General features: G+C 39.4%; 1 protein-coding gene across 1 annotated transcript in view; it reads right to left on the bottom strand.

Annotated features, from left to right (window-relative positions):
• The window catches only part of LOC130244314 (prospero homeobox protein 1-like), a 47,307-nt gene that overhangs the window by 15,725 nt on the left and 17,606 nt on the right, over positions 1 to 13,976 (bottom strand). The window contains 1 exon segment of the mRNA XM_056476693.1: positions 13,539 to 13,733. Coding sequence (XP_056332668.1) covers positions 13,539 to 13,733 — 195 coding nt within the window.

Below are 13,976 nucleotides of genomic sequence, written 5' to 3'. Positions count from 1 at the left end.
TTGGCTGTTTTTATTTTCTATATTTATATTGGTTATTATTAAATAATTTTTGCTATTCTATGTCTTTGTTGTGTTTTTGTTTTTATTACTTTTGTGTTATGACAGTTTTACTTTAACTTTTTAATTATTTTAGTTTTAATACTCTTAATTATTTTGAAAATAAATGAAAATAAAAGGGTTTACATTTACAAATTAAATATTTTAGACATTTTTTCTGAAGTGGTGGACAGTAACTAAGTAGCTTTACTGCTGTACTATTATACATATTGTTAATGTGGTTTAATATATTTTTTACTTGATTTATCATGGATTATCAGTGTGGTTATATTGACTGTTTTAGTAGTTCAAATTTCTTTCAAAATAAACATTCAGAAATACTTTTATTACTAAAGTTAATATTAAAAAGGAGGACTTTAAACCCCTACCGGAGTATTTTATTAGCATATCTGTACTTTTACTTGAGTGTTTAATTTGTGTACTTCGACCACCACAATTCTTTTTTTATTGTGTTTTGATTTCAAGTATACAAGTAAAACATTATCAGCAAAATAGAAACCTTTTAAAATATATATAACATCTAAATGCCGGAGACTTATCCAGGAGATTTGATGTTTTTTTTTCTAGGAGATAATGGATTGACAGAGAGCAAACAAGTCTCAAGGCCAGGGGGCTGAAAGCCTAAGAGTCCACCCACTCCCTCCCAGTTTCTCTCTCTATCACTGCTTGTCCGGGAGCTTGACTGAACTTCAAAAGAACAACATCCCACCGAACGAGAAACGTTACACTGAATGCTGGACATTCGGCTCCAGCTAATCAATAGTACATAGAAAGCAAAACCTTGCAGTTTGATAAACTCTTGGCTGGAGTGTCAATCAGGCAAACAGATTGCATGTTTCCCTCTCTGATAAAGATTCTTTCAAAACCCAGTGTGATGCAACTGAGCTCCACAAACTGTCCCGGCAACCTTGAAGCAGGCTTAGGTTCTCACTGCAAGTGCTGGACAAACATACGCATGCTGCTGCTGCTTCTGCATTGGCCTTGATGAAAACTATTTTTCATACTTAAGAAAACTTTGAGCAAGCACCATATGCCCATTTCTCAAGGCACGCTGGCAGTGTGTGCGTGAGTGGATATATTTGCGCTCACCTTTAAATAAGGTCATTCGCTGGGTTGTGTTTTCTTTCACAGAAGACGAAACAAGCATTATAAAAGCAGCAGTTCAGCCGAAAAAAAAGGACATTGCCGATTTTAACCTCTTTACCAAAAAATGTTAGCTGATAAGAAAAGTATTGTGTTTTTTTTCAGCGTAAAGGCCCTGATATTCTCGACTGACAAGATCATCATTTTGAACAGATTCAGAACAAAACAAAGTTGCCAATGTGAAAAGTTTGGTCTGTTTGGTAAACACATTTTAAAACATCTTTTAATCCTTGCCGATAATGCAACTGATATATGTGTGGCTCCATAACTCTGCATTCTATAGCATGGAAAGTTTCTTCAGGTTTTATTCTTTAGATCAGACATTTGTGTATAAAAACAAACACTGAAGAACTGCTTAATAATTGAAATTGAGGTGTAATTCTAATGCGCTGTATGTACAGATAGTTTTTTCTGAAAGATTTACGTGACTATTTTTAACTTCATAAGGTTTTTTTTACAGGGTCGATGTTGTGAAATAAAATCAATTAAATAGACTTGAGCATCCATTTGGTTTTTTTAAGCGTAAAAAGAGACGAAAAACCATTTACACGCAGGCATTGTTATTAGCAGCATGCTAACGCAGAAACTCCATTAAAATACTGGGGTAAAATTAATTCCCATATTTTATATTATTTAATGCAGTGCTTCTTGTTTGGTTTGATTACCACTTTATATCGTATCTCAGCCAGGCAGTGCTGATTTGTTTTTTTTTAAAGAAATCAGATCTTAAACGCTGCGATTTTGTATGGGATAACAATTCACCGGAAGCCATGGGGCTATCTGACTGAAATTAAAAGTCTGTGTGCATATACCCCATTCAAATCAACTCTGATACTTTAAAAGTTTAACGGTATAGTTCACAGAAAATTCTAAACTCTCGTCATTTACTAACCCTTCATTTGTTCAAAACCTATTTCAGTTTCTCTTATTTTGAAATATGCTGGTTGCTGGGACCCATTGACTTCTGTAGTATTTTTTTTCCTACTATAGAAGTCGATTGGTGGCAGTACAATCACCACAAACTAATGGTCAGCTTTGTTGTTGTTGTTTTTAAACCCTAAATGATTGGTTCCAAATGATCGGTTTCTCACTCCGAGCATATGCAGGGTTTAATATTGATTCAGGCCATAAAATCTGAATAATTTGTTTTGAAATTTGACTTTATAGCTACGTTTCAATCCACCTATTTTTATGCACATAAAAAATTGGTTGATGGAAATGCCAAGATTACCATAAATCTTGAAAATGAGCATAACTGAGTATGATAAACTTTTTATTCGATAAGAAAAGATGCGCATAAACTACAACGGAAACACTTTTACCAAACAAATTCCAGTATGCACATTAAAAAAAGTCTTGTGATTTTGTTATAAGAGATCATGTGATTTATAAAAATCTGTGTCAATGGATAAACCAGCCGACTGAGCACATTGTAAAACATCTTAAATGTATTTTGCATCTCATGCCTTCAAACGCCACCACATGCTCACTTAGTGTCGTCATCGTCTTCTGAGACGCAAGTCATTTATTAAATAAAGAAAAGATTGACACAACTTCTCCTACCGCAGCAAATTCCGTTTTTACTGTTGATATTTGGCACCAGTTAATTAGAAAGTGACAATTTTGTTCTCCTTGACTCGTTGGATGGAAACGCTGCTTTATTCGCACGTCTATTATGCGATATTCCAGTTTTGCGCATAAATTTAATTCGCATTTTTGGATGGAAACATAGCTTGTGATTATCGATGACATTTGGACTTAGTGTAAAAACTGTATTTACCACTTTTATGATACTTTATTGGTGGTTCTGCTTTCTTTTTTGAAGCTTGACTTCAATGTCAGCGAAGAAAGAATCTAACAAAAAATGAATCGCTTTGTGTTTTATGGCTAAACAACTTCTCTGTAAACGAGTATGAGCAATAATGAGTTTTAATCTTTGCTTGAACTACTTCTTTAATAAAGAGTGTTTGTTATGCATATGCATCTGATTCGCCGCATGAGCGCGATGTCCTTTCACCCTTCTATATCGTTGCATTTACCAAAGCAAACAAAGCCACGATGACATGTGCACTTCAAATTCAGGGCCAGTGGGTCTCTGACCTAGAGGAGGGTCTGGGCTCAAACCTGCTTGGGCTAAAGGTTATGAAGTCATTTGTCTCAAATTGCAGTTGAACCCCATGAAAGAAGAGAGTGTTTGAGGGAGGGAAAGAGAGAAAGAGGGACATCTGGAGGAGAAGGAGGGGGGAGAGGGAGGACAGAATGGCCTAAGGACTGGAGCAGGCATGGGGAGGAGAAAAAGGCAGCTTGGAGTTGGGTCTTTCTTGTCTGGCTGAAGAAAGGATCTGGCACCGAGACTAATGAAGAGAAGAGGGAGGGAGACAGAGACGGGGCGGTTGGGTGGGAGATGTGCCAGGGCTTGGAGAAAGCCGTGCACGAGAGCTACAGATGTGCTTGAACCCCCTGGAGCAAAATAATGACATAATCACCAGTGGTGTCACTGAGCAGACTGCACACAAGGTGACATGGGAGAACGTGCAAGGAGTCTGGGAGGAGAAAGAAATAATAAAAAGGAGGCCCATCCAGCGTGCGCAAGAACTTTCCATCAAAAGCTATTTGTAGGGAGCTATAAAGCCTGGCAGGTGTTTCTCAGTTTGTGCCACTCCAGCAACTTATCTTTAGGAGGAAGGAGTTCCAGCGAGCTCGCAGGCCCTTTAGAAACTACTTAATGCTCTGTTTATGTTCTGTCACAGGTCCCTTCATGACAACTGAATTCCAGCCCATGGCAGCCAGCACTTAAGGCTGAGAGGCAATTAAAGGAAGTGGATATTCAGCGTCACAATGTCACACTTTAGGGCAGGAAGCATGTGATGCGTGTTGGTGGGACACGGTCAAGTTCATTCTGCAATCTTAGGCTGGAAAAACAGGTTAGCTTGTATATTCAGATACCTTGAAGCTCGTTCCTTGATCAGTGTTCTGCCTGGTTTTCCAGTGCATTTCTGATCATCCTTAAACAAAACTGACTAGTTTACAGAGAATATGTATTGAATTAAACTTAATTTGTTGCTCGTCTTATGCAGACTGATATTAGAATTGTGGCCATTAGCAGTAACCTGTTAAGATTTTCATACAGTAATGGAATGCTATTAAAATGAGGATGTTTGTCTATCAAAACAACAACTCAATGGATGAACTCAATTTAATTGAGGGCAGGATTTCCATCCAATAAATTTGTTTAGCACCAACTAAAATAAAATATTTAGCACCAACAGAATGCAATTGAGTTGATCCAACATGATTTTATCAAGTAAAAGTTTAAATACATTTGTATTTTTATTTAACTTAAACTCAAAGGTCTGATAATATCATGCATGTCTATTATGTGTTGACCATTTCGAAGTCTCTTAAGATGCGTCCCAAATCGCATACTTTTGCACTATTCTGCGTCATTTTGTAGTATAAATAGTGTAAGTAAGTAAGTGCATACACACTGAAAAATAATAAGTGCACTTTAAATATCCGAATGATGCACTTATTCAACCGGTAATATGAAGTGTGGAATGATGGACACTTTGCTCATGTTGCGGAAGTGGTGGAGGTATCAAGTTCATGTTGGATTACTTTATTTATTTTGCATTGTGATAGCAAAACTCTCCAACGAGAGTTATTATACCGCCTCCCGATGGTGAATGCATTTATACTCATAACAGGTATTATTTGGTACTTAGTCATTTATTTCAGTAATTTTGCAACCGTCAAGCGTCATTAGGGACACGGTTTGAATTTCCGCTTAGTAAAAAAACATTAGTGTTTCATTTGGGACGACACTACATTCAAATACTATGCTGTTAAGTGTGTAAGTCCAGAAGTACATAGTGCATAGTGTATAATGCGGCATTTGGGCTGCAGCTTTAGTTTTATTTGAAGTTATTAACAAAAAGAGCCATTTTTAAGTATCTTTCACGAGTTACATATACAGTTGATTGAGACTGATCTCAGAACTCATTTTAGGACGGTTAAATAAACAAACTGCATTTTTGCTTATTAAGCTCAACACAGAAATCATGGGTGCTTTTGCAAGGTGGTAATCTCCAAACTCAAAGCATTACTTCTAAATCTTTCAACTAAATTGAAGATTAGACTCAAACAAGTCTTTCTATTAACTTTAAACACTTAATGTCAACTTTAAAGGCTTTAATGTCAACATTTACCTCAACATTTACCTCTCTTAATTAAATCCCAAGCATGCTGAGAACTACAAATCCCCTAACCAGGTAGTTGGACCAACACAAATGCTTCAGGTTGTCTCAACACAAAATGCTTAAGTTAACTTGATAGTTTACAAATATAAGTGGACTAAAAATAAAACAAATAAATTGGCCAAAGAAATTACAAGAATTGCGTTGTTTCAGCTCATTTTAAACATGTAGTTCGAACAAGCCGCAGTAGTCATGTTTTTGAGTGTAAATATAATCTAAATCAACTAACATTTGTAAACGTTTAACATTATAAATAGTGAAGCGTAGATAATATTTTATGGTGCTGTTTTTATTAAAACTATATTTTAACTATGTGTTAATTTAAATCACCAAATTAGACTAAAATCTCTACTATGAGGCAGTAAATAAGCTATTCCTACTTTTAACTATGAATCTAACAAGCTTCATTTAATTAAAAATTAATTTATTATGTTTTGAGACTTTTTTTTTAGAAAATAAGACAAAAAACTCTAAAAATAATTCTGTTCTGTACAAAATATTCTTGAATAAAATGCAGTCAGTATGTTGTAATGTGGTTAAATGAAGCACTGGTATTAGCTTTATAGTGTGAGGGGAAGGATCAAACTTGAACAGGGTGTACTACATCTATGATTTATTCTGTACCGTATGTGCGAGTGTGAGTGTGTGTTTAGTAGCTTTCTTTGGCTGCTGCTGAAGACTGCAGGGCTTGGTCCCTCTGTGCAACTTAGTGACCATTAATAAGTCATTTTGTCTTGGAAAAAAAAAGAAAGCAAAAACATCGCCTGAAAGCATCACACACTCTTATCTAATTTCTGTCTCTGTTTCTCTGAGTAATATACAATATAGAGTGCCTACAGCAGTTTGGCTTTAAGTCCCTCTAAACTGCCATTGCCAGACAGTTAGACTGAAACACTCTTTGTGTTTGTTAAGTGAAGCAGTCTAAAGTAGGTGTGCTTTCGTTGAATTAGTAAATTACATCTCCTTGTTGATGTTGCTATTTGCGCTATTAATGAACAGAAGATAAGTCTTTAATGCAGATTTGATGGCAGCGATTACGATGTCCCTTGGTAAGTACAGTCAAGGCCGTTGAATGTAATGTGCTGTACTGTAGCGTTCTCCAGGTCACCTCCACTAATGATTAACCAAAACGCTGAGGAAGTTCAGTTCCCACAAGAGTCGCATGAGAAGAAATCACACAGCCCCTGTGAGCTCATCAACGGAGATATGGGAACGGATATTCCCTTAAATGGCAGGTGAAAGAAACAAACTACTTCTGTCCTACCTGACTGTGGTGAAACTGGCAGGCTATTTTTAAAATATTGTCTAAAGTGCATCCAATAAAGACGTAAAGAGTGTGAGGCTTATTCTATCAGCGACCGCAATGGGAACAGAACCTAAGTGTCGTCCTATAACTAGATTACTGGATCTCCTCTGACGTGAAGCATGGTAATAACAAAGCTAATATGATGGGAGTTTGTTTTCATAGAGCTCTATTACGTTCAGCTAGGGATGGTACCGTGTGACAGGGAGCTGTGAAGAGAAAAGAGGAAACGCTTAATAGTCTTCTATCCATCATCTTCCCAATGATGAAATGATTCAGGACTGAGTAGCAGCGTACCGCTTAACCAACTGTATTTCACGTTAAATCATTGGCATCTGTTTGAAATTGGTCTCTTATTCCTTTTTATTTGCGAAAAGATTGCGCGCTGCCACATTGCAGAGCTGTTTCTTTCCTGTCGTTGTAAGTGTCAGTCCATCAGACAGTATGATCTAATTAGAGAGAGGAAGATGATTGTGACCCAAGAGCCCTTGAAGACAATAGTCTGCATCATCTGACCACAGTGACTCTTGATATCACATGACGAGCTAAGGGTTCACCACAGAACACTTATTGTGAGGGGTGCCATCCCAGCTGCATGTGCGCTTTTCACACAATAGGGCACCAAGTCCGACTTGACTTGTCTTCAGTTTCATTTGAGCGGATTTTCTTTTGCTGCATAGTGGATGCAGGTTTGAATTTTCAGAGAGTGAACTAAGATCTTTTGCTGGACATGATGTTCTCTGCTAACGATAAACTGAAGTGTTGAATTATTAACTGAAGTGTTATTAATTTAATTAAAATGTCATGAGCATGCGAGAGCAACAGAAACAACTGTAAGTAAGCGATTCATTGGCTGATTTCTGCTAAATTTGCTTTCACACTTGGTCCGAATGCCTGGTCCGAACCCAAGTTCGATAGTCCTTAGCTGGTTTGTGTTCACATTGTCTTTTTTTCTTCTAAACCCTGATACACTTGCGTCATCAAGCTGTTGTTTTGTGTACAACTGTTGCTAGGTGACGGCCATGAAAGTAAAGCGCTAAAATGGGGACATCCACATATCACGGTCATTCTGCTTTACTGAATCTTTTGGTTTTGCTATCAAAACCAAAATGAAGAACGTGATCTGCATCTATCTGCTGAAATTTTTTTTTAATAACGTTCAGAACAGCGATGTCTGCAAAAGTCGTTTTTTGAGGAGACAAGCAGACATTATCACTGTTTGCACTGGGTCAGTCCAGTTTGTTGTACAGTTCACTTCCGTTATTTGGTACGATTGCATTCATATCAGAAGTGAACGGTACCAGAGTTTGCACGAATCGTACCCCAGACCACCTCTTTCAGGTGGACTTGGGTACGATTCATGGGTGTGCATCAGAGTTCAGAGGACAACGTTCACACTAGCTAAACATACCGTACTCTAACATCAAACAAACCTGGGTGCTGACCAAAAGTGCTAGTGTGAAAGCACCCTTAAGAAGTACACTTTCTTTGTTTAAACATCCCAACCTGCCTAACAACAGCAACATTGGCTAAGCCAATAGCATGAATTGGGGAGGGCCAGATGGTGGAATGTTCAAGATTACCAAAAATTGTATAATGTCTTGTGTAAGTAAAATTAAATAGTTTACTTAAAATTTTGTAATGTAATAGCAATTAATTTTAACTCTTGGTAGTAGTCTGCTGTGGAGCTTGTCATTGTGTGGGAGCACATAGTGGCCGCATAGCTGCAAGCACCCTTGAAAAAGCTAAAATGACAAATGGGACTCCCTACAGTCTTGTGGACTTAATGAAGAGGTGCATGTGGCTGCAATTGTAAGGGGCCATTCACACAGAATGCACTTTTCCATTCTAATGTGCTACTTTTCCATTTTTTCAATCTAAGCACGTGCTTAGTAGACATGCATGATTGTTACGTTTGTGCCTCGTTTTTAAGATGGAATGTCTAATTGAAACAATTTCAACATTTACACATATCGCCGCTTCATCAAAAGCAATGGGCCAATCAGAAGAACTTGGTGCAAGCATTGCAAGCTTCTGTTTACAGTAGCAAGTGTTTTCATGACAACTGTTTTATTTGATGTTAAGCTTATTTTTTGTGTGAATGGCCTTTAAAGAAGTGTGTCATCCTCTTGTGGCCTCCCAGGATATTTTGTGCACTTCAGAATAATGACAAAAATAGCGAGTCTTATGGGCACCTTTTGCCAAAACTTTCTATGGCATGCTTCTATCACATATTGGTTTTTACTTCTATATGCTAGTGAAGTGTGTTATTTTGTTATTTTGTTCATTACTGTCATGTAGAAAGTATACACCAGACCCTAGAAGGCAAATCAGATGCTAAGGGGTTAACATGCAACTTAAATGACTGTAAGATTAAGCTAAAGCATCCCTAATGTATTCTTTAAGCGTCCACTGTTATCTCGTAGCACCGTCCGCAGCTTTGAGTGGCGTTATAATGGGAGCGTGAGGTGAGCTGGCAGACCACACCGCAGGTCAGTGTGAGGTCAGAGAGGAAGAAGTGAAACCAGAGCCTGATCCTAAGATGTTCTAGTGTAGCGTGGCACAAGCTAGCAGCTCAAAGATAAACAACAGTAAACTAGCCCTCTGTGGGGGAGCTGTGTGTGGACTTGGGAGGCCAGGACCTCCTGGCAGTCACGATGGCAGCTCTCTACGCTCTTATTGATAACCTTCTTTTCTCATGAGGCAGGGGAGATAATACACTCCTGGAACAAGGGTAAAGGGAGATGAATGTTAGACAATAGACGGTCGCAGTAAAGGGACCATCCGCGCAGTCTTTGAACTTTTCCCTGTCTCCAAAGGACAATTAATAATGAAGGCCTTTGGGGTAGGTCACACCAGACATGGACAAGAGGAGACGAGAGAAGAAACAAAAGGGAAGAGAAACCTGGAGAAGAGGGGGACGTGTTGGATAATTGATCTTTTTTTGAGAGGCTGTGTTGCTGGGTGTCTTTGCATCATTTACATTATTTTAAATGTGAAAGTGCGTAATTCTTCATAGAATGTTCCACCCTAATATGATCTTATAAGTAAACCTTTGTGAATATACGATAATGTATATAAGTAAGTACATAGATTTTCCCTAAAAGTATAAAACTGCAGTATGTTTTGTACAGCCCAACAACAGCAACACTGGCTCAACCAATTGCACATAAGATGGGTGGGGCTATCTTTTTGACCGGCCAATAGTAGATGAAGGGAGAGTTTGTTAATTAAAGTCATTAATTTTGCAGTTCCGTTTGTTGACGCTAGCGGCGCAGAAATTACACACTTCACCTTTAAGTATTCCCTCAACTCTAACGGTATCTTTTTAACCTTGGAATTTTGCCACACAAACAAAACTAATTTGTGAGTAGGAAACAAACAAAGTCTCAAAGTTGCATTCACCTAATATGAGAACAGCCACCGACACCTGATAGCCAAAAGATACCAAGACTAGAACTCTCGAAGTCAAAGGAGGTCTGTGTGAGTGTGCTGTGGGTATATGGCCACCAACACTTTTTCAGAAAGGCTCAGAGATCACAGAGACCAAAGAAAAAGAGCGAGAGACTAAGCCTCCTCTATGCTTTCCTCAGCCGGTTCATGGGAGGAGGGTACAAGGACTGAAGACAAGGCGGGTCTGGGGCAAGTTGGGGGGAGGACACTCAGGGGGTTTTGACAGAAGAGCCTTGAACTATTTTGTGGCCGAAAGATGAGACCTTCCCAGAGCTGTCATAAAAATGTCTCCTTATCCCAGTGGAGCCCGTGGACCCCACCCCTCTTAGAACTCTTCAATGGTGCCTGTGATGTGATACAGTAAGTGTGAAGACGGCTCCTGAGAACCAGATGCCACAATTGCAGGGCCAGGAAACGCCACTTTGGCTAACAATGCGTAACTGTGCTGCAAGATTTAACAGGTGTTCAGTTTTTTTTTGTACGATTAAATGCTCTGTTAATGTTTTGAGAGACTTCAGTTTTTTCACACTCCTGTTTTTCCAACCATTAGGTAGAATGGAGGAAGTAAACAATGAACCTTTAAAAAACTGAATGTCAAAAATTTAAATGCAAATGTTGAGTGTATATTTCAAGAGTTCACACTTAGATAATGCTTGACGATGTTAGCAGGTTTGGCATGCTGTCCCAAGAGAGAACCCTAAGCTCAGAGATAGATGAGCCCAAGGCTCCCACCTGGTCAATGAGCATTAAGAGGGATACGAGATCAGTTAGGTCTCGAGAGCTCCCCCGATTCATTTGACCAATACCTTGATTAATAAGATGGCTCTATAGGAATAGACTGCCAACCACACCAGTGCATACACATTAAGTGCTTGTGACTGTTACTATTATTTAATTCACTTGTGTCACATGTCTTTGGACTGTGGGAGGAAACTGGAGTACCCGGGGGAAAGCTACGTGAACACGGGGAGATCATGTAAACAGAATTATCAACTGGCTCACCTAAGAGTTGACCAGCAACCTTCTTGCTGTGAGGCAGCGGTGCTAGCCACTGAGCCACTGTGTTGACTGATCCAAGCATTGAGGAGGAAGGAGAAGGGAATGAAGGGAGGAAAAAGGCTAGATATTTGTGTTTACTTTGGAATAATCTGATTGGCTGGCTAATGATTACCGATTGGGACCCGCTGCGGTCAATCATATCACGTGCTCCTCTCGAAATTAGTTTGTGAAACCTCTACTAACAAGTGTACATGTTAGTATCTCAAAAGTACAAAAGTGTTTCTTTTGAAAAGGTTCCACACCAGTAATCCCAAGGTGCTTTTGTGCCTTTATTACTATGAGTGTGACTGCAAATTTAGAACACTAGTCATTAATTTTGTATCCTATAAATGAACTCTAGGTGCTGAAAAAGAGTTGCAGGACTATCCTTCAAAAACGCCTCTCCTTGGTTCCATGGAAAAAATAACAGTATACAGTTTTCAGAAGGTCACGGAGAGAGCAAACAATGACCAAATTTTCATGTTTAAGTGAACTCCCTGTTTATTAAAATATCATTCTAATGTGTTCATTTAGCTATGCTGGATAAACAAATGATGTTCCCAGACAACAGTTAAGCAGCCTGTTAGGCTTGATCATATCTGGTTTGTACACAGAAAACCCCTTCAGCTAAGAGATAACACTTGCCACATTGCTGGCGGCTCTGTTGGTAGAGAAGACGAAAAAGGGGGTATTCTCTCTCTCTTTTTTTTTTGGAGGGGGGAGCCTTTCAGGGTTCGGACATCATAAGCTGTGTCTATGCAAATGTCCTTGATTGTGTTCATTTGTGCCATTGTCCAGCTAAGACAAACAGAGCAGTAATTAAGAGAGAAATGATGGCGTATCGAGACAGCACGATGGAGGAGGAGCCGAATGAAGGATAAACAACTTGAAAGAAAACAGCAAGCTTGGTGAGCACAACACAAGTGCATTGAAGGCAATTAATGAAGCTCCTTTAATTACGGCCTTTGCTCATTCCACCATGAGGAATGTGACAATTATGTCATTAAAAAGTTTGTAATGGGAAAGTGAGGGGTGAGTACATTCGAAGAGGATGAAAGACACAAGGCAGCGAAAGGAAGTGCAATGAAAGAGAGGGAGAGAGAAATGACAGGGCCCAACTACAAAAAAGCAAGTCTCAAAGGAGGAGGAAGCACATTACTGGTGCACATTGACAGACTAGATTAACATCAAACGATCAGCACAACAGAGGGTATATTCATTCAGGAGGAGCTAGCAAGGTGGAACTTTGATGATGCTAAATTTGGCAGAAAGAGCGACTTGCTGAATCGGCGAGGGTTCCAGTTTCATGCCTCGCAGTCTGACAGGTGGAGAAGAGAAAATTTAGTACAAAAAAGCCTCAGCATGAAGTGTCCCTTTGCACCGCCAAAGGTTGTGTGACCTCGCTCTGCAGCACGGACTTGCTGGGCGATATCGTCGCACGCTAGACGCCAGCCCGTAGGAAAAAAGGAACAGACTAGGGTGGCCAAATTTGCATTAAAGATCGAGTGTTCCTCGCATGGAAAATGAGCATTTGGGAAAGTCTTTCAGGCGGTCCTGCTTGTACACCTGTGCAGCCTTTGTGGCTCTTGATATGCAAAACAATCTCTCCCTCGGTTCGACTTCTCTACCAACAACAGTCTTATTCATGGTGCCCTGCACTTTCTTCCACAGCCATGCAAATCTTGCATTTATATATGAAAATAGGGATCATGTCCCTAAATATCTTCCTGGTCGCCAAAGGTGTGGCGTGCCGCGTACCTGCAATCACAATAAACCTTGGCTTTGACCTGATCTAAATGAAATGAAAGGGAGGGGAGGGGGACAGGGAGATTTTTGCTAATAGTCAGCTAAATGATGATGATGTTGTAAGGATAGTGTTTGAATGACCAGAGTCCCAGTGGGCAGATATTGATAGTGAGCTGAGCGGTAAATGTGAGCTCTGCAAATTGTATTTGACAAGGACACTTGGGCCTGAAGCATCGCTCCCTGTTTGCCTCATCAAACAGACAGATGCATGACTGTGTTTCAGCCAAAAAAAAAAAAGAATCTTGTTCACTTTACCCCAGGAGTATGGCAAGAGAGGGGGGTGAGGCTTATGGGATGAACAGCTTGCCATTCATTGTCTAATCATATAAAGAGATCATTTAGCTGTATTTATTTTAAAGCTTTGAACGCCGTAATAACTTCTGCATTGCTGTGTGAAGACCACCTTATAATTCAATGTGCTTTGATAAATAGGTAAATGCAGTCGCTCAGTAGAGTGAAACACAGAATGGACGAGGACCCACCTCAAAATCGTTGGCCTTGTTGTAGTGCATGTTGAGAGCGCGGAAAAGCTCGCAGTCTCGGCTCACGCTCAGCTCTTCTGACCCTGTCACGCCATCGTTGATGGCCTGCCGGGCGAATTTCTCCATCTGGATGTAGTAGAACTCGCGGAAGTTGCTGAACCACTTGATCAGCTGGGATGTGATGCAGCGGTTGAACTTTGAGAGAGAAGGGAACAAGAGACACTTTTTACATTTTGTTGATGTGGGTTCAACATAAAAGTGTTGATATTTAGAGAGCCTTTTGGTACATTTGAAGATTTTCGTTAAGACTTTATTTGGATGGTCCATTTGAGTATTGGTAGACTGTCTGCCTATTATCGGTTAATACTGTTCCTTCAACAGACTGACTATAAGAAACTTTGCAAATACATGTCAACTTAGACCAACCATAATCTTAAC

The sequence above is a fragment of the Danio aesculapii genome, chromosome 17 (genome assembly GCF_903798145.1).
Source record: "Danio aesculapii chromosome 17, fDanAes4.1, whole genome shotgun sequence".
NCBI lineage: Eukaryota > Metazoa > Chordata > Actinopteri > Cypriniformes > Danionidae > Danio > Danio aesculapii.
Note: the sequence above shows the minus strand (reverse complement) of the source record. Positions and strands in the feature narration are given on the sequence as shown.